General features: G+C 32.2%; 1 protein-coding gene across 1 annotated transcript in view; it reads left to right on the top strand.

Moving 5' to 3' along the window:
* LOC147063506 (sphingosine kinase 1-like) overlaps positions 1-22,778 on the top strand; it is a 53,696-nt gene that overhangs the window by 6,127 nt on the left and 24,791 nt on the right. Inside the window, exon 2 of the mRNA XM_085959706.1 lies at positions 2,253-2,352. Coding sequence (XP_085815832.1) covers positions 2,253-2,352 — 100 coding nt within the window. The remainder of the gene's footprint in view (positions 1-2,252; positions 2,353-22,778) is intronic.

Below are 22,778 nucleotides of genomic sequence, written 5' to 3'. Positions count from 1 at the left end.
GCACCAATCATAAATAAGTACTTCTGAAGGCGGAATTCCATGACTGACGTATGTACCAACTTGAAAAATATTTTTCCGCCGGTTGGAGGGAAATGGTCAAAACACGGCGAATAATTTTATTACTTGAGCATGAATATTTCCCAAAAACACCAGTCGTGGGAACAGTCAAAAATAAATTATTCATTTGTGCACTTGTATAATTAGTTTCAGCAGTATTGTATTAAATAGATTTTATACAATTATTCTGTACGGCTACGTGCTCTTCTCTTTCGTGGGTAGGTGTTAAAGTTTTTACCTTACTTTATTGTATTAATTTATTGTTAAGTGAGAATTAGCTGCTTTCGTTGTCAGTGTGTATTTGATGAGTGCGCATAGTGCCTGACGATGTCGAAAGGCGAAACCAGGATCGCATAAAACGACTCAAATGAAATAGTACAAAACTTAAATCCATTAGAATTTAATATATTTAATGCCGAGTTGAATTGAATGGAATCACCTTAGGCATTTATTAGTAATTATTTAACACAAGTAAAAAATATATTGAGGTAAGAACCTAGTTCATTGAATAATAAAAACAATATTACTCTTTACATCACAACTGACAAGATTTATATGAATTGTATATTGCCTGAACTCATTGATCCTAGACTAACACGGTCGATGGATATAAGAAACCCTCAATATCATAATTATATTAGATGCTATCAATAGAAAAGAAAAAAAAATAAAAAATAATAAAAAATAATAATTTATAATAGTTATTCTAACACATTACATACCGTTAAGCCTGTACACTAATTAAAGAACCAATTATTAATTTTCTATACACACTAATGTTCCGAAATCCTCCGCGGTGACCAAAACGTACTGCCGTCAAATACACGTTATTATAATAATGGTTTCTTAAATCTTGATTGTTGCGTAATAAATTTAAAAAAAATTGTAAAAAGTTGTAAATATTCATTGAATTGCTTTCTTTTATGAGTCATGTTTTTATAATTCAATAAAAACGCAATAATAACAGAAATCTTTTATGCATCTTGTGAATGTTTTAAACTTATAATTTGTAATGTGAGCTCATGAAAAAATGAATAACTTTTGTATTCATACACACCGATATATATAAATAATATACCAATTTGAAACACCTCAGAAACATACATAAGTATTAGATTTTTTTTTGAAAAATATTTGAATTTGAACCCACAATATGATAGGTTCAAGAAAAGGTGTCACTTCACAAATTCAGCATATCAATAATATGAGGTTCTTATTTGGAGGTCTACTATTTTTATTCTTATAATTTATTCTACCTACCACAAAAATGTTTATAAAATTTGTTAGGAAAAAAAATATTATTAATTCAACACTTTTAAAACCTCTGATTTCGTATCTACTCCCAGAGACGCTGTTTGTTTTTTTATGCGCGCTCCGCGTATTGCTATTTTGTTGTGGCTCTTACGTCAAATTTGATTCTTACGAATGAACCCATAGGCCTTAACTTACAGTCGTGTGAATTCATTCAAAGCATACTTGTGTACGGCTGTGACTGTTCCAGAGACAATCCCAGTCACAAAAAATACTGATGCTTCATATCAAACGCAGGGTTCCGTGATTTTCCGGGTGTGGTGGAGGGCCTTGTCGTTTGGTGGCGCCATTAATTTCAATGTGGGATTATGTCTACGAATGTACAATAAATTATATAATATATATATATATATATATATTAGTCAATAAGTACACTTCTCATAAATTCAAATTTATTTATTTTACATAATATTATAATGAACATGACAAATTACAAATTTAAAGCATTCACGTCATGACAAAAAAAATCAATGTTAACTGTTTAAATAATAATATACGATAGATAATGAGTAAACAAATATTCTAAAAAGTACATCCGGCACTCCGGGAGAACTAAATAGATATTAAAAACATATAAAACTACGTTCACCTAAATAAACTCACCTCGCGTAAATGGAATCTATCAAATATCTAAAGCGATTTGATTGAACACAATTATTACCCTCCCAATTGGCATTACCGATGGCAGGTTAGTTCTGTACCTAGGGAGAACAAACCCATAACGATGTATTATTTGATTTCACATAATATACTTAATAACATATTAATAGCCTTGATTCATACTTGACTGATTATATTTACCCCTGGGTGCATGGGTAGTCAGTACTTGATTTTTGAAATGCTATGTCGATCTGATATTTAATGTGTATTTTCTTTGTTGACAGCGAACCATATGCACCTAATCCTGTCTTGGCATGTACTCTAGGAGTTGTGAGAGGACGAACGTCACCTATGGATATTATCCGTGTGGAAACTAAAACACAGGTGAGTTTGCCGTAGAATGACCGTAGAATCATAGAACATATAGGTATGTTTCGTGGATGTACGGCAGTTATTCCCAACGTTTTTCGCTTGGCGGAACCTTTCACTTTTGTAAATTCCTGCAGGACTTTGCCTGACTGATACATATTAAGGGGGAGTGTTGTACCTACAGAGGCACCTACTGGAAAAATACAAAGCCTGCAAATTGAGACATTTTTTTGATAATTTACAATTTCAACTGTATTAATTAATAAATACGTATCTGAAAACAATAAAAAGATTTTTTTAAGTCAAAGATAAACTTACAATAAAATTATAAAAAAAATGTGAATTTGTTAATACATATTTAATTCCCCAGTTACATTATTATTACATTATATTAAATTTTATGATCATATTATTTATTATTAAAAATTAGTTTTCAATCTTTCGTCGTGTAGATTTTTGACTAAATCATCGTTTTAATATTTTTTTATATTTATTTTAAAAAACATCGATTTTTATAAAAATATAAATTTTATTGTAAGTTTATCTTTGACTTAAAAAAAATCTTTTTAATATTTTCAGATACCTACATATTTATTAATTAATATAGTTGAAATTGTAAATTATCAAAAAAATGTCTCAAATTGCAGGCTTCGTATTTTTCCGCTAGGTGCCTCTGTATGTACAACCCTCCCTCTTAAGGCTTGAAGGAGTTGAACCTAGGTATTTAAAAAAATCTTTTCTTTTTAACACTTCAACTGACAATGGCAGTAATGTAATGAAAAAATCACATTCATGTACTGTGACCTCACCAGGACTGAACTTGGAGTGCCTTACGTTTCCACCACGAGTGTTACTATTAAGCAGAATTTATTTATATGTGGCTGTTTTCAACGTTCAAGAAAAAGGTGTTTGGTTAGTGCCGAAGGCAAATTTTTTGTCATCATCTCTGGAATCTTGTAAAAAGTTGTATTGTTTGCATTCCTTCGTCAATTTGTCCTCCCGTTAGAATGTGGCTCCCTTAAGCAATTCATCACCTGCCTACTCACACGATACGAGACCGACAACAAGAATAGTAAATAATTCGGTATTATAGATCCACCAGTAGGTACCTATAAGTTGTCTGCTTAGTGAGGGCGCCACATGCTAGCATGGCAAAGCACAATTATTCTGTGATGTGCTTAGTAGAGATGAGTTGGAAATACTGTCACCGGTTTGTGTACTCAAGTTTCGGATGAAACTACCCATACTCAGTATGTGTGGCCCAATAAACTTATTCCAAAAAACTTATGATGATGACATCGCGAGTCGCTGTTCTGTGCACTCGCCAGTTAGTAGACTTTCAACACTATTGACATTAAATGCACGCGAACGAAATGGCACTTGAATATGGGTATATTTTAATTTATTAGTCTATTGCGTTCGAATGTTTGAATAATATGTCATAAATTTTGTGTCACGGCACAGTGGTGAGATGACGCACATGGTTAGGCTTGTTATATAACCGTTCAAAACATGTTTAAAATTTTGAAAAAAATCACTGTTATTCATTTTTATTAACAAGAATATCGTAACCTAACAGAAAAACAACTCATAAATTTAAAATGTGTTAATTTTATAATTTTTTTTTTTTTTTTTATTAATTAATTTTATAATAAATGGGACTTTTCGACAAGCGGAGCTCAGCGTATTTTTAGCGATTTTATTGAAGCCGATACACAGTCTGAGTTCCGTGAGCCGATACGTATTTCAAATACTAATATAGAGTTGATTTTAGTTTCAGTTGAGTATGAAACTTTTGTCGCATACGTACGCCAAACACTCTATATAGTATCCCAATTCCTAGTAAGTATTTTGGAACAAGTTTCTATACTAAGTATTTTTTATACTGGTATTTAGTATAGGTACTTAGTCTTCAAAATCGACCAGTTTTCCCATCTCTAGTGCTTAGTTCTAAATTCGACCACCTGACGATTTATGGTCGTATATCCATAAAAACGACTGTAACTAAGTAATTTTGCACACATCAAGCAATCATGCTTGCGGAACCGTTTGATTATGCAATTTAAAAAAATATTGCTCGTAGTAAATAAATCTTTCGTATTGATTTTTAAAGTAATTGGAAATTTATGGGTGTGCTTATGACCTAATAATGCGAAATTATATGGATTAAGATATAATATAATACGTACCTATTCGTTCACACAAATTCGCTAACGTAACCGTTATGATTAGGATTATATACCTATTATTTTACAACTTAAAACTAAATTTGTTATCGTGGGTAAGCTTAATATTCTCTTGAGTTGGCGGCATTCATCTCATTGTTTGTAAGGGTCCAGGATATGTTGGTATATTAAATTAAATATGTAAATGCCAGATACTCCCTTAGGAAGAGAAATTTGTTTTAATTTTGATGCACATTTTTTATCGTTATATTTAAATCCCCGCTGCAGCGTAGATCAATGATATTTTATAATGCAGTTAGAGCTGGTGGTTTCTCGACTTTTTTCGTTACTTGAATTCAATAATTAAAAATTCTTGTGAATTTGAGATTTGTTTGTATTGAATTCTGGAGATTGACTGGAAATATCTCTTATTTTTTTTTATTTCACTCGGCGCAAACCATTTTGTCTGCTGGCCGAATCCGTTTTGAGATTAACAAAAGGTTTTCTTACCAAAGTCGAGAACTTTTTTAGCGTTCCGGTTCAAGGGCTTTTTTTGCTTTTTAAGCTTTGGTGCTAAAACAAGTTTACCGGTGAATTTCGTAGATTTCAAAGCTGAGAGCTCAATATTATTTAGGTACGAGTATATCCTACTTTAAAACTTATAAAACAGCCTCCACCCGGATTCCTCACGATCTACCCAAATCACTACGGCACGTTTAATTCCTTCATCCAATTTTGCTACAAATATTATTATAAAAGTAAAACTTCCCTGGGTACGTACGTCTTTGAGGCGATATATCTAATCAAGCCAAATTTTCAAAATACGTCCCTTCCTAAAAATATGTTGGTAGGTATCCAATGTTACTCCACTACCAAAAAGTTTAGAGTGCTTCGGTTTGTATTTACTGGTATATGAAAAGGTTTATTTTCTTCATTATCTTTTATTTAAATACTTTTGTAATCGTGGTTCCCAATATTATTATGTATCTTTAATACATAATTGTATACAGACTATGGCTATCCACCTACAAAGTTTTTCCTTACCCCTTTATCGCTAGAATTCGTATAAACATTCATTGTATAACTTCGCTCCACAGTATAATCAGTAATCACTGTATTCCTTGTTTACTAAATAATCATAAGATAAATAATTGCATTTTTATTGTGTAACAACACGCGATCTATTTTGGAAACAGCCGGTAGTAGTAATTAATTAATTATTGATAGCAAGAAAGTAGGCAAAGGGCACATCCAATGAAACTTGCTAGGCATGAGCTGATTTTCCGATTATCCACGGCAATAAAGAAATGTTTGATCGATCACACGACAGAATAATATTTCTGATAATCGTGTGCATAATCCGATTTCAATTTTCATTCCATATTTAAAAACAAAAAAACAATCATTCCACCCGCCTTATTTACTAGTTCAGGGATGGCGAACCTTTTTACGAACGCGTGCCAAAATTTCCCAAATAATATTTTTCGATCGTCTGCCGTCCCAAGCAGTTTTTCATGGCGAAAAAAAGTTTTTTTTAAGAATTCCATTAAAAAGTTAAAGATTAAAATTGAGTTCTTGGTGTTCTATCTTCCACCGTATTTCTAGCCGAAGGCATATCTTTTATTCTTTGGATATTTTTGTCTTCAAATCTTCTGTTATTTTCAAAATTCTCAAAGAGATCGTGGAAGCATTTAAACCACTCTTCATTCATATTATATTCTCCATCACTTCTCGGTTTTCTATTTTTAGAGATTATTTTTGAGGCAAAATAACGAGCAGTTATTATATTTGAATGACTGCCGATAATTAACTCATTCGATGCTGACTATATAATGATTTTTTAATTAGCACCTTTAAAATGCATGTTAATTACATCGAAAGGCCGCCTGGTCATTACGCGCATGTGCGTCTTCAGCGTCCAAAGTATTAATTTCATAAGGTTTGTTGATTGAATATTTTTATTTTTAATTGCCCGATCCTAAGGACCGACCTATGTAATATTGTACATTTAAGTAGGTACATTAAACGTAATGATCATCTTGAAAAGGATTTGCCTGCTATTTTTTATACAATGCGCAATAGCATTGTAATTAATTGAAATTGCATAGATCGGTCCTTAGGTTTAATGCGTCAGGCGGCGGGGGAGCCGCGTCGCGAAGAGGATGTCTTATCTAATCCGAGCAATTTTGGCGACAATTTGTGCGCAAAGAACCAAACTAAGTACCTAATTATCATAGTAATTAATATTCAAGAACTCTATTACTTATTTTTGAACTTTTTAATAGAATTCTTGCAGCTACTTTTTCATTTTTTCCTGCTCGAACTACTCGAAAAACTGCTCGGCACGTCAGACAGTCAAAAAAAAAATATCTGGGAAATTTTGGCACGCGTACGTAAAAAGGTTCGCTAACCCTGGAATAGACCCACTGAAATCTGTCATTTTTCTCGAGATCCATATATTGATATAGTGCATATTATTATAAAATAGTATTCGGACGAAAATAGATTAAAAATAATACACGTAACCGACATCATATCGTTTTAAAGAAAATATATTTTTAAGTACAATATAAGTATTGCAAATTATTCATGTAGGTATGTATCGCATATTATGTATGTATGTATGCTGTATACTGCTGTAATATTTTCAGATTTTTTTTCTGTGGAAGCAGACCCTATTGCAGTAGTTCCCAAATAGATACCTAGTTTCCGAGATTTCTCGATAATTTTAAATAATTCTTTTGCTTTTGGTTGCCTAAATAAAATTGTCGAGGAAATATCTTTCCACGGGTATTTATTAAGTGTTACATGGTACATCCTATATTCAAATGTCTGCTTTGATGTGACAATACTATGTGAGATGCGTGAAATGTCAAATTGAAGTCGAATTTAATTACACACTATCCAATCTCTGAATTTTAATGTTCAACAGTAAGTAGGTACCTACTTATTTTGAAAATATCTGCGCATAGAATTATGTATGTAATTAACTTTTTGGATGAATCTAAAATTCTAATGGAATGTCATAGTAGAAGTGTAAAGTTCTCTTAAATGAACCTGAATAAAATATTTTATATCTGAATTAAATAGTTTAGTTATAATTGTTACAATTAGTGCTATGTTTTAACAGCACATCTCTTGGCTATGATACATTTTAGACCGAGATAGACAGTTTTGACAGTTCAGACGGCTAACTTATTGTAATTGTTACAATAAGTGTTAATAATTCGATACTGTCCTACCCTATTTAGCTGCCGTAAATAGTATTGTGTATAGAATAGATGCGCTGCTATATGAAGTCACTTTGTAGCTAACTTAATCAATATCGCGAGGGATGGTTTCCAATCCTGGTGTCCCAATGAATTTGAATTTCCATGCGCCTGTCAATTACCTACGTGGTCGCAGCTATGATTTATTCTGGATTGGAACCGTTTCCTCGTGTCAAGCCTATCAGGCACCATTAGCGAGGGGGGCAAGACTAATAAATGCGCTCCCTAAAGACATAGACATTTTCAATGATGTACTTTGCATTTTATTTTTGAAACAGTATTTTTCTGTATAAAATTGTATATTTTTCGTTCTCAAAAATTATATTTTTCTGTATTAAATTGTACTTAAGTATGTTTTGATTTTTTTTTTTTTTTGTTATTATATATATATATTTTTTCTATATTCTCTTCTCTCTTGTAAGGGTAATGTTTGACTTATAATGTAATCTCATGTTGTGTACGTCTTGAATTTAGATTTTTTATGTCCACAATGTTTTGTATTCTTAAATAAATAAATAAATAAAATACTTTATCGTAGTAGATTTTTCGGTTTCCACCGTGTGTCCTTCCTTCTTTACTCGAGGTTTCGAATAAGGACACACGGTGCAAACCCAAAAATCTACTACGATAAAAAACAACCGTGAAAGCTTCAAACATCAGACATACTTTTATTGCTTCAATGTCATGCATTTAGGCTCCATCTCTATAAGAATGTTTTTTTAGCATCTTTCGATACGATAATTATAACTAAATAAAATAATAAATGATCCGTCCGTATTGTTTTGAAAAATAACTAAGGTAGGTAGGTACTAGTTACTCATTGTTACTGAAAATGTTATACTTAACTGACATTATAGCAGTTTGCATTGTGCCAATAATTCTATCTGAACTGGTTATTAGTACCTACGGCTTGATATGTCTTAGATGTGTGTTTTAATGTATAATAAAAGTGTAATTTATAAATTGTCAATTGATTAAATTTCCAACCCCACTGTGACCCTAATCTCGTGTCAAACATTTTCAATATAAATAATAGAGCTTCACTTGATGTCAATTGAATAAATGCAATTATTGCCAATAAATCATTGCCGGCATGATTCGCAGTAAAGCGTGTATTAAACGTGTTTATTCTAGATCGCGTTTGCCAGAGATTGATGACGAAAATCAAATCGGTTCAGTTCATCAATCGACTCATTACACATTCGTATATGGATCTCGACCATGTATTAAACTGACTGGATCGCGATCCACAAGTTATCACAAAGAGAGGTTTGGCAAGGTATGGCATAGGACCAGACTGGTTAAGCAGGACGCAGGGAGAAAACCCGGTAGGCCAACGAGTCCCAAATGTAAAATAGTGCTAAACTCAATTTCTTGCATCGATTTGTTGAATCGAATGTGTAGATTCCAAATACAATATCACACATTGTTGAATGATTTAGAATAATAATTCTTGGAGCATTGTGTATTTTAAATTTTTATCTCCCGCCGAATCGTTCAAAATTATTCTTGAATAGGATTCATTCATTTTCATGACAACACTTTCAATGTTATAATGTAGATATATTTTAATTTTGCGCCGATTGTCTAGAAAATTTCCTTGACCGATCTCAGGCCACCAATCAGTTCCTGATATGCGGATTTATTACCTGCCTAGATCGGTTGTTTTTAGGTACATGTACATTTTACTATTTTGCCAAATACAATACCTACCCTGAAATGTGTACCTGCCTCTGTTTTCATGTTCAATTTTCTTTGTGTTGGTGTTGATTGATTTCCACCACTCCCATTTTCCGCTATTTTACATCGAGTTATATTAACGAAACCAACCTTTATTTTTTAATAATTTGACGGTAAAAAATAACCTAATAATCAGGCTTAATGCATACAAATACATATGTATTATTCCACGTAATTTAATAAAGAAAAAATACTAAAACAAAATATTAAAAATTACATTCGCACACACTGATGCTAGCAAATTAAAGAAATAATAATTATTGTTGAAGACACGCAAATGAATTAAATCATGCCCCAGTAATTAGTTTTCATCTTAAATTATTGTGTAGTAGAAGTACCAGTAAAGTGTGTTTTTGTACCATCTGTTCTATATTGCGCTGCGTTACAGACAGATAAATCAAGACAAATATAAAATACTTTATAAAAATAATCATAAATATACATACGTATTGGGAAATTATATTTATGACCTTGGTAATAATTTTCTTAAGCCGCGTTGACACGGTCCAAGTACGATCCAAGTAGACTTGGATAGGAATAATTAGTATGAAGATGTCTCATCCAAGTGACAGCTTCATACTATTTATACCTATCCAAGTGCACTCGTATGTGACATCTTCATACTAATTATTCCTATCCAAGCTACTTGGACCGCGTCCTACTCATCCAAGTTAACTTGGATAGGAATAAATAGTAGGGAGCTGTCACTTGGATAGGAATAAATAGTATGAAGCTGTCACTTGGATGAGACATCTTCATACTAATTATTCCTATCCAAATCTACTTGGATCGTACTTGGACCGTGTCAACGCGGCTTTAGGTTCTTTTAAACAACTTGAGAATCTGCAACAATAATGTGAACATTGCGAAAACAAAATTCAGGTTTGGATGTTGCAAAATGTGTTTCTCGAGTTACTGCCAATCTCGGGTGTGATACGTGTCCAACCGAAAGTAATTTAATATAGGTACATCTTTAGTGGTTAAATCTTCGCATCTCAATAAATCTAATTAATTTTCTAAAATAACATCATTCCTTATCTATCAGAGAATGTATATTATTCTCCAATACGGGAACACTATGTTATTATTATTTTAACTTCTTGTATTTTTATATGGTTTTTTGCTAGTTCTTATGGCGCCTCATGTCTTGGCAAACGAAATATTTCACTGCTCGTTTTTTAGAAATATAATTCAATGGACAAATTTATTCATATTGTATTTTTCTCGAAGATTTTCCGTACGTCCGGAATAATCTGACGTCTCACTTGCCAAATAAATGTATTTCGCGAAAAAATGTTTCCCTAACTCTTGTATTATTTATCTGCAACAAATCGTTAGTTTGTTTAGGCAGATACCTAATTATTATTTGTTTTCGATATTAGCATGATATGAACAGTGCTAACGTGCTGTCACTATCTTAAACATGATTAATCCGCGTGACGTAACTAGACGTTACCTGTCAAAAATACCCGTTTTTATTAAGTAGGTACCCACTCAATCGATACTATCATTTATGTATCTATATTATGTATCCATATGACGTATTATATGTACGATATGGCACTAATTTGATATTCTTTTGAAAATTAATTATTTCTAAAACCCATGATTACATTAAATTCAATACTACTTATTAGATTACACTAGACAAGTTTGAGTCTATCGAGCTACGGCGTGCAATCGATAGTCGATACCTTCTGCACGATAGTCACGACTAGCCACAGTGGCCGACCATGAATTGGTGCTCGCAAATGTCGTTGTTTTTTTTAACTGTGGGGACAAAATTTTCAATCGCAGGATTTCAGAATAATTAGTATTTCCAATACCGGAATTAGTAAATGCACAAAATTTCTCCATTATCAGCATGGCCCCCGTGGTGGGGGTGGCTGATAAGGCATACATATGTGAGATAAACACAAATTGCAAATTTTCTCTAGTTGTAAAAAAAAGTCGCCTGAAATTCAAGCATATTAATTCTCTTACAGAGTGGATTATAAGCCGACGCGTAAGCCGCTCGGCCGTTATCGGCGTAAAAGACTTGACGCTCGACAACTCCATAATTCAAGTGGATGTATTAAAAATAGAAAAAAATCGCTAAAAATAAACGAAATATTATTAATTTTACCTCGAACACCATTTGAAAAAAACGCTACTGTGGAGCATCACACTGTTTTAACAACCTTAGCGAAAGGTAGGGGGCCCGCTCCCGGATATGTGCCCATGATTATCTGTGTGTGTAACAAGAATAATATATTTCACATTTAGTGATGTGTTTTTATAATGATTTAGCATGTAGGTATGTCCATTTTTTCCGATCCTGCAGTGATTCGCGCTTATCTATGTTTGTCAAGATTTACCATCAATCTTTAAACAGTTTTAACTATTGTCGTTATTATTGAAATTTATAATGTCTCTCATACGAAAACAATGTTAATTTACCAACGCGTAACTCTAGTTTGAAAGTTATTTCGGTCGTTTGGTAGGTACATAGATAATTAATTTTACAAAATTATTGAATTTTTTACTATTTTTTAAAGATGAATAGGTACTTACTTACCAGGAAAAAAACCAGTTTTCTTGAGAATGTTTACTGTCGACAGACAAATTTTTTGAAGTACCTTTTGAGCTTTGGTCTCTGACCAATGGGTTTTATCAATTTATTTCAATGATAATTATACTAAACATAAAAAGTAACTAACGAGCATAAATCCTATGATTTTGTTAATATTGCAAGGGAAAAAATATGAAGTACCTTCTTAAATGGAATCTAAATTTTGTATTCATAATATTATTATGCTGGATTTGATAATATTATGTTTTTGATAATAGAAATTAAATTATTCTCTGTGTAAGCACAACTTACAGTGTGTTTATTTGTCAAAACCAGGTGATAGATGTGTCCAATAGAAGTGGATTTTTTCACATGGTATAGAGTAGGTAGACTTACATCAGCTTCTACATTGTGGGCGCCTACATGCTCCCTGTGGAGAGGAAATAATTTAACTGTGCTGACCGCTGTTAGATGTAATTAACATTATTTCAGGACAATATTGATATATATATTATACGACCCCCTGTACAAATTTTGTTTTCTTAGAAAAAGCGTTCTTTTCGGTAAAGGTTTAAAAAATTCAATATGTTGTGTAGGTATGTATATTTGTCATTTGAATACATTAATGTATACTTACTAACTTGTATTTTTCGGATAACCCACAAATATGTAATTTTATACGTACCTTCATAATTTATATTTTTGTATTTTTAGTGGATAGCGAGGACATACATGAGTAAAATTAATGATCAAATTATATTTTCGAGCAATACTGACTGAATATCGTCTCTGTTCTAGCAGAACACACTAACTGGAGAATCCTAGTTTTGAGTAATCTGACTTTGAAGTTGTTTAAACGTTTGAAATAATGGTCTATCATGTGAGTTTATTAAGTAATCGTGAGAAGGATGACTTTAAAATAAAGACTTTTTATTTATTAAGAAGGTTTCCAGACGGTAAAGTTTGAAATAAGGAACATTTTGGTACTAACTCCATTTGTCATTTTTTCGAATTAGTGTTTTCTGCCAGAACAGTGACGATATTATAAATTTGTGCCCGGATAACTTCACAAGCGTATTAAAAAATATTACTTACTGTGATATAATCATCATCAGCCGACATTGATGCACTGCTGGACGAAGGCCTCCCCTATCTCCATCCACTCATCTCCGTCCCTAATTTTTCGCTACCACGTAAATTCACCAAAATTTATGAGTTCGTTTATTCAGCGGGTGTTAGGGCGTCCATGTGGGTGTTTAGTGCCCCTCGGGTACGACTGTATGACGGCATTAATTTATCCAGCTGTTGTCCTCTCGCAAAGCGACATGTCCAGCCCATTGCCATTTCAAATGTTTAGCGACCTCTATCGCATCACGTACTCTTGTCTACTTCCTTATAAATTGATTTCTTTTGTGATCTTTCCGCATTATGCCCAACATGCACTTTTCCATGTCACGTTACGTTACTCGTAATTATTTATCTCTCTTACATTAAGAGTCCTTTGACATGTAGGTATACGTGAGCGTTGATAGCACACATTGGTTAAACACTTTACGTTTAAGACGCAGTGGGAAGTCACTATTGAATATAATATTCAGGCGCCCAAGATAGACGTAGTTGTTGACCAGCTCGGTTTGAGTGCTGTTGATGAGGATCGCTGTTGGTTCAGCAAAACAGTTTATCATTACTTTTGTCATCGAGACATTTATCTTTAAACCTACTTTGCAGCTTTTATTTGAAAGATCCTGCATCAGCTGTTCTGAAGGTCTTCTGGGTCGTTCGAAAAGACAACAATTACAATGTATCTATATAGAATATTTTTTTAATATAATATAGGACAATGAATAATCATCCGTGCCATTACAAACAATCATTATGCATTGTCCACTTTGTTTCACCAAAATATCGTTTAATAATATGAATAGAAGCGTCACCTTAATAAATTCAGTGGAATTTCTTTTATCCATAATTCCTCACCCATAAATCGACAAAAAAAATATCGTCTGCGGTAAACATTACAAATTATTTTTATTTTTAAAGAAACTCAAATGACAACTTTACAATAAGATGATAACGTCTTCGGAAGATTATTTATAATAAACGTTATTTCCAAGGGCTTCTTCGATGACGACGTATTTATTTGCATACAAAATTGTACTTAAAACCTCATTGTATATTTACTATGTATCTATAATATGCTGGGATCGATATTTTATACATATCGACCTTTAAAAACCAAAAGGGCCTAGATAAGTAACATTTTGGTGATTTTTCATTAAAATATGAGCTTAGGAGCGGAATGCAGAAACATTTGTCATAACTAAAATTTCCTTAGCAGAAAACACTATGCAGAAACATTGTCCTTAGTTAAGATCATTTCCATTGAAAATAATACCATATTTAAAAATTCTATTTCCTATAGCTTAGGTAAATTATTTTATAATTGTTAAACGATGACAAAAATGTGACAACTGCATTTTATAAATGCAATAACTATAAATACATATTAATATTTAATTATAATACTCTTATGTTTCCGTTATAAGTCATTATACGTGATTCCACAGGCACCGCAAGATATTTTTTTTAACATGGTAACACTAGCGTCAAGTGTCATTCTTCACCTGGCATTTTGTATTTCTGCGGGCTGGCGTATAAAAGTAAAATAATATTCTCCAAGTACATGCCAAACGAATTAACACTATCAATATCCATATTGAGATACATTGTTAAATGAATTTGAGTGTATGGAGTGTTTTATAGACATGCGAATTTATTTTGACAGCAGCTGTCAGTGGTAAATGGTAATACAGAAGGGGGCGTGTTCATAACAAAGTAGTCTATGGTTAAGGATTCCTTAACTCTAATACTCAGGATTGTCTATAGTTAAGTCATGCTTTTCGGCGACTTATCCTTAGGATCGAAATCTTAGATTGTGCATTCCGCTCTAGGTTTACAAAAAAAAAAAATATCTACAGACTGGCAAAAGGGCGTTCTTCGTAGATAATTGCAAACAGAGTTACGAATGTTACGATTTTCCAATTTCCAACCCTACAGAAAGCCAATAAGAATTAACCTATCTACCACTTAACGTACCAAAATTAAAATGATTATAATTAACAAATTAAACATAACAGAAATACAAACAAAAATATGAATAAAATAATGAAAAAAAAAAACAATTCGGTGTTTTCTTTATGAACTTTGTATTTTTTCTTGGACAGCCAAAAGGAATTAAGTGATTGAAAAATTCTAATTGCGAATAAATATATAAAGGAATACTACATACCTAATCCAAAACAATATTATTCTACCATAAATGAAATTATAAAAAACTCCAGTATGTACTAAGAAAGTTGACCAAGTTGTTTTCATCAATATGGAAGTTTTTCACTCTTTTTGCCCTCCTGAATAGTAACCTAGCGATTTGTCGCTAACGCCCTTTTGGCTTGGAAAGGTCGATATATAATTTCGTTTCTGTTCTGGCAGAACACACTAACTGGAGAATACTAGTTTTGAGTAATTTGACTTTGAAGTTCTTAAAATGTTTGAAATGGTCTATCATATGAGTTTATTAAGTAATCGTAATAAGGATGACTTTAAAATAAAGACTGTTTATTTATTAAGAAGGTTTCCAGACGCTAAAGTTTGAAATAAGGAAGATTTTGGTATAACTAACTCAATATGTCATTTTTTTTAAATTAGTGTCTTCTGCCAGAACAGTGACGATATTTACGTATAGATCATAAAATATCAATATCTATAACTTTACATTGTAATTCTGTGCTATTTACTACGTGCTCAACTTACTACTACACAGTTTATCTGTCGCAAAATACAGAATATTGAAGCTGCCCGTCATGATAATAGAAAATCCCACCAAAGCATAAGTGGTATCCTACAATAATTTAGTGTTATCATTTCGCAATGCACTTTGTATTTTGACTTTACGATTATAATATATAATATATTATTATATTTATTATCATAGTCGTAAATTTTAATATCTTCCTGAGTAATTGATATACCTACATGTTAATGTTTCTGTTACCAGGGCTTCGAACCGGAACTGAACCGAAAACCGGAAAAACCGTTATTTCTTTCGGTACAAAAACCGGAACCGAAACGATATACTTACTTATAAGTATATATTTTTACTTGAACCGGAACGAAAACAAAAAAAAATAATGGTTTTGCCCTGGTTTTTAGTTTTTACCGATATTCAATCGATATTCGCTGATAGACCTGTCTACGTTCGTTGCATTGTTTCGAACGTTAGACGAACGCATCGCAATGCATGCGTATTTTGCGCATTGCTTGCCTCAGACCAGATTTTAAAATTGCCGTTTTTCGTGTTGAAAGTATTGGAGCACGTAAGTCCATCGTCGGTGTTTTCAACCGAATGATTCCGCTAAAAATGTATAATAGTGTATTTTACGCCAAATAAGCCAAAATTATTTCATAATTTTGAAGGATTAAAAATGACAAAACTTCTCTGTAGTATAGATTTAAAAATATTCTATAATCTTTACATTATTTTTTTCATATTAAAATCAGCATTATAAAAATATGACAACACACCTTCCCGTGAAAATTTGAACATATACATAGCTAATGAGTAGAGGCAATCAATACAAGGAACGATTTATTGGAAGAACATTAATGAAAGCGATACATACATGCAGTAAAAACGAAACAATGATGCGGTTCGTCGACTGTATAATATGTACGTATACGTACGAATACGCGGTCATCGGCTGCCAGCCATTTACGGCTCCCCATACGCACGCACACTATCGACCGACCGCATTATTGTTTCGTTTTTACTGTACATATTTTATATTATATATAATTTTACATTTTCAAAAAAATTAAGCCCGAAAGGTCGTCTCTGCTCAGTTTCAATTTTAATTAAGGGGGGACATGCTCGTCGAAGGTCAAAATTGAGTTTTTATTGTATTTTCAAACCATGATCCTGGACACTCCTTAAACGTTGTAGATAATCTATTTATATAATTTTGAAGCCGTATTATCCTTTATAGTTATTTTAAACATTTGATGACTGCATAAAGTATTTTTGTTACATAAAATAGTATTCTTTTAAACCTCTCGCTCTAATGTTTTAGAATATAGTCATATTTCGGTACAGAACTGTGCAGTGGTGTTAAGATTTTTTACATTTATTAATTTTTAAACGCATTTATAAAACCATTAGTATAATTTATTACGAGATAATTTTTGTAAAATATTCACGATAAAAAATTATTTTGATAATCTCTGTGATCCCAAATTTGACAAGAATTAGGCATTTTATTATTCAAAAAATCGGCAAGATTAACACATTTGAAGATGATTCTAAAGATATTTATTATAAGCTATGTCTTTGACAATTCAAGTGTGATAAAAATCTTATGAATAATGATTGCTTTATAATAATTATTGACCTAAGAATAAGGTAGTGTTTTTTTGAAATACGCCATTTCTTTTGTCATTCCCTAGTGGTTAAGCTACAACATACGGCCGTAGCCATAAAATGACAAACTATAATTAAAGTAGGGAGTAAAATTATGTTAACGCGCGTGTTTGAACATGTACCTAATCGATTTTTTTTTTATTTTTTTTTAAACGGTACATGTTCAAACACGCGCGTCAATATCATTTTACTCCCTACTTCAATTATAGTTTGTCAATTTATGGCTACGGCCGTATGTTCTAGCTTAACCACTGGGGAATGCCAAAAGAAATGGCGTATTTCAAAAAAACACTACCTTATTCTTAGGTCAATAATTATTATAAAGCAATCATTATTCATAAGATGTTATCACACTTGAATGGTCAAAGACATAGCTTATAATAAATATCTTTAGAATCATCTTGAAATGTGTTAATCTTGCCGATTTTTTGAATAAAAAAATGCCTAATTCTTGTCAAATTTGGGATCACAGAGATTATCAATATAATTTTTTATCGTGAATATTTTACAAAAATTATCTCGTAATAAATTATGCTAATGGTTTTATAAATGCGTTTAAAAATTAATAAATGTAAAAAATCTTAACACCACTGCACAGTTATGTACCGAAATATGACTATATTCTAAAACATTAGAGCGAGAGGTTTAAAAGAATACTATTTTATGTAACAAAAATACTTCATGCAGTCATCAAATGTTTAAAATAACTATAAAGGATAATAAGGCTTCAAAATTATATAAATAGATCATCTACAACGTTTAAGGAGTGTCCAGGATCATGGTTTGAATATACAATAAAAACTCAATTTTGACCTTCGACGAGCATGTCCCCCCTTAAAAACGTTATTTTCAGCTCGATAACAAATGAAAACAACATTAGTGTCATTCGCATTACGCACTTAAAAACGGAAAATATTTTGTATAGCAGGAAAAGGATTTATTTGAAAGTTTTAGAAGACATTCAGGCCATTTTGATGACTTCATCAATTATCAATTGTGGAAAAAATACTATTCTCGTCGCAATACATTTTTCTTGGCAGTAATAAAACACTGATGAAGGGATTAAGTGCCAAATTCATATGCGGACTTTGGGCAATCCTTTTCTGTTATTTTACATGAGACACGTTCCTAAACTATAGATGCCGCCATAAAAATCCTAATAATTAACAAGAATTTAGATATACCTATTTTTCGGAAATCATTGGATGTAATTTCCACCAAGTTATAAATAATCTTAAACTTACATAGTAAATTCTGCATATAGTATTTAAAAGGCAGGCTCACCAGCACCAATAGCGAGGGCTGTGCGGTTGGTCAATGCGCTCCCTAAAGATGTAGATATTTTTGGCGATCCATTATATATTCTGTTTTTTAAATTCTATTTTATTGTTTAATTTGTACTTTTTGAATCATTGTGGTTTTTTTTAAATTTTATTTCTTTTGTATAAAACTATTTTTGCTTTCTTTTTTTCCTCCACTTTGTTTTTCCTGATTTTCCGAACTGATTACTTGTAATTTTTATTCTAAATGTCATGTTGTGAACGTCCTGAATTAATAATTTGTTATGTACTCAACGTGTCTTTTTCAAATAAATAAATAAAAGTAGAATTAATTTAATTGTTGTTATTAATTTATCTAATTGTAATTTAAGCCATTATAAAAATCTTCAATAGAAAATGGTTTACATTCTAAAATTAAATATTGCAGATATATTATTTATTTTAATATATGATTGCATATTATGACAAAAGTCAAAAGGGCATAATTCACAATTTGCAACTTTACAAGAGACCAGTTTGAAATGAGGATTATGTTTATTTCTTCATATTATATTTTTCACAAATTACCCTACGAAAAAATAGTTGTAACTTTTTGACCACTCTAAAGTCTAACATTGTAAACAATCCAACCGCATAAATAACTTATATTCGCCAAAACATTACAAACAGGTACGTCACACAAAAATTTTGACTAAGCGAATCTCCGTCGTAAATAAAATTTAGTAAGTGATGTATACCTCAATTTAACATAAATAAATACGGTAACTATCTGTTAACAGAATCTGAATCATCTTCGGTTTCATAATAAAATAGCTTTATAATTTATATTATGAAATACATAGCTGCAAGAAAATGTACACGAATAGCCAAAGGCGTGTGTTTGAATTCTACTCGGTTCAAGATTTTTTCTAGAATTTATTAATATGCAACTACGTCTCTAATGTTTTTTTAGTTATATATTTCAATAAAAAAAAATCTATTTTTAATATATAAAAATATCAACCCAGTTAAGTGCAATTATTTTCCGTTTCTTGGTAAAATCAACACAACAACGCAGTAATAGTTACGCTAACTTAATAATATTATATTCATAATGTCATTATGTGCTAAGTATCGCGTGAATAGTAATAGTTTATTATTACTCTCAGGCACCTATAATATGTGCAATTTTTCATTCATTAATTACCAATTAAATATTACTTCACTATGTTGTTTATGAAAGTATTATTATTATTATTATGCTACTGGAAATACTAGAAAGTTTGCTCACATGCAATATCCTCATTGGCAAGGCTACGGTCTTGACAAAGTTTTCCGAAGGCGTTAAGTATTTCATAGGTACGTCAAAATTTCACAAATAATACAGAATTATTCGTCTCATTATATCAGACCCCATGTAGGCCAAATAAGTGAACAATAGACAATAGCTGGTAGGTAATTATCATTATTTATGCAATAACCATAGACACACTCTTCTTCTAAAACCAAATCAAAAGGCAGGCCACGTTGAGACTCTCGTGGTCGAATCAGACCCAACATCCAAACTTCAAGTCCTTGATAGTATATTTAAGCCACACCCAGTATCCGACGCAAGCATCAGTTTTTGAAGCTCACCATACGGTTTCTCTAAGCCATCGTATGATCCATATTGAAAACCTACTATTTGACAGCTGTTGACGCTCATTTGTGAAAACCATCCATTTCCCAAATGACTTTCATCTTTTCATGTTGTCAAAGCTCTGTGAAAACAGTCCTATTTTAATGTGCGAATATAAATATTCCCATAATAGTATTAAGTATATTGTATTTATTCTGCAATTGTATAATAAGTTTTTAAATGGTTAAAAATGTTCTATACCAGGGTTTCCCAAACTTTTTCGCAATGGAACACTTCGCAAACCCAGAAATTTTAACACTTAGTTTATTTTGTAGGTTATTTATTAGCGCAGCTAACCATTTTGTCAATTTTGGCAACTGTCGTTAAACTGACAAGACTTGTCAGCCGGTCAGTTAAAAACAATATACCCCGTCTTTTTCATGCGCACTGTGTGAGAAAAAATGGTCCTCCGTCTGTACTTAGATCATGGCCCCACATACCGAAGCGGGCCCTCTACTTATTGCTATGGTTAAAGGAAAGGCAATGTGACGACCTACAGTTGCATATTCCAAATAGTGTTCGAGGTAAAATTAAAGGTATTTTTAGCGATTTTTTGTATTTTTAATACACCCACTTTTATGTTGATATACACAATTATGGACATGTCAAATATCGACAAAAATCAAAAATTGTAAACATGCCAAAACCACATATTATTAAATGTTAGGAAGCGCAGGCGACATTTTTTTACTATTAGTGCATGTTTGTGATATGTGTTTATCTCACTTGGCTGGTCGATCTCTCTCCCCTCCCCCCCCCCTTGCAGGAGCCATGACCTATCTAAATACTTGACGTCATAAACATCAGTGGAGATTGATCATCACTCGCCTTTCAATATGAAGTAGATTGTTTAATTATTTTACTTCTACTTAGTAGAAGATCTTTAAATGTGTTGCAGTGTATAAACCTTTGCAAATGGTCGCGGAACACCTATTCAGGTTCGGCGGAACATAGTTTGGGAAACCCTGTTTTATACTATTAGTAATGTTTCGAAAATATGTTTATATATAATACAGCAAAGCTACTATTTCGAGTTAATAGTATAGCACACGCTATACCTACTGTTAGATCAGATGTCCGCAAAGATTCAATTTGTTATATAAATTATAATAAATGGTTTTCATTACATAATATGTCGTTACCTCAGAGTCAGTGTGTCGTAAGTCCGACTTTGCTGGAAATCAGTGAAGTAAATGACGATTTTATATCTACACTTATTATTATCATATCTTTCAGACCCCAATTATTTTTTTAGTCCTCATACTCATTATAGTTACAAGCCAGAAATATTTTAAACAAACCATAAGGTCGTAAGCACATTATCATTGATTGTCAGAAAATATTTTTTGAGTGTTATTTGTTTTAAATTTAAGATATTACTGGCTGGTACAGGTGGTATACACATATCATCCTCAATACAAGATGATTACTCTCTGCCACGAAGTCATTCTTAATTACGTATTACGTAATCAGCCAGGTAATCTTAACCATTGATTCGTACCTATGCACCTGTTCAGTTTAATGGTCATTATAAATTTAATAAAAATACGTTTTCGACCTTTCGCACCTCATTTTATGAAAATCTTTACTGAATGCCGAAGTCGAACCACTTCAACAATGTAAAATGAATAGGTAATACATAAAAAAATATAGTTGTGGTTCGTACATCAATCAAAGCTTACCTACCTGCTGTAAATCGGTGAACGCGCAGCTGTGTTATGTAGGTAGTAACAAACCGCCCTCTTGCTCCGGACGCATACGGGGACGAATCGTATTAGAGAGGGGTGCAATGTTTTTCGTGGGGAGTTTTGCTTCAAGACGAACACTATTTTGGGGAACTAATTTATTGAGGCATAGTATAAATTAAAAGATAAGTATAATATTTATGTTTGATTAGTGATTACGCAGCGCGTGTGCGGGAGAAGTATTTAGTTAAGGCTATACCTCAGTTGAGGCATGGTCTAAAAATATCGTGGCTAGGCGATGCGCGGATTGTGCAAATGACGCGTGCCGAACGAAATATTATTTGTCATATAAATCCAACATGCGTCCATTTAATGTTCTGTTTATTGCTCTATTAGTAACAATAATAATATATTCATTGACATGTTTTCTTTTTCAAGTAAATGGGTAACATTTTTAGTCATCTTTACACGATTAAAGAATTAATACCCCCGTCGCCATGACGAAACAAATTGAGGTGTTCACAGCTCGACGTTCGCTCTTCCATTGCCAGCGGCAGCGAGTCCAAAATTTCGTCGCACCTATAGTTGAAAATTATTTGCCGTTTCACTGAAGTACCGTCT

This window comes from Rhyacophila brunnea, unplaced genomic scaffold, assembly GCF_057557595.1.
Source record: "Rhyacophila brunnea isolate RB1 unplaced genomic scaffold, BYU_Rbru_1.0 scaffold_9, whole genome shotgun sequence".
Taxonomy (NCBI): domain Eukaryota; kingdom Metazoa; phylum Arthropoda; class Insecta; order Trichoptera; family Rhyacophilidae; genus Rhyacophila; species Rhyacophila brunnea.
Note: the sequence above shows the minus strand (reverse complement) of the source record. Positions and strands in the feature narration are given on the sequence as shown.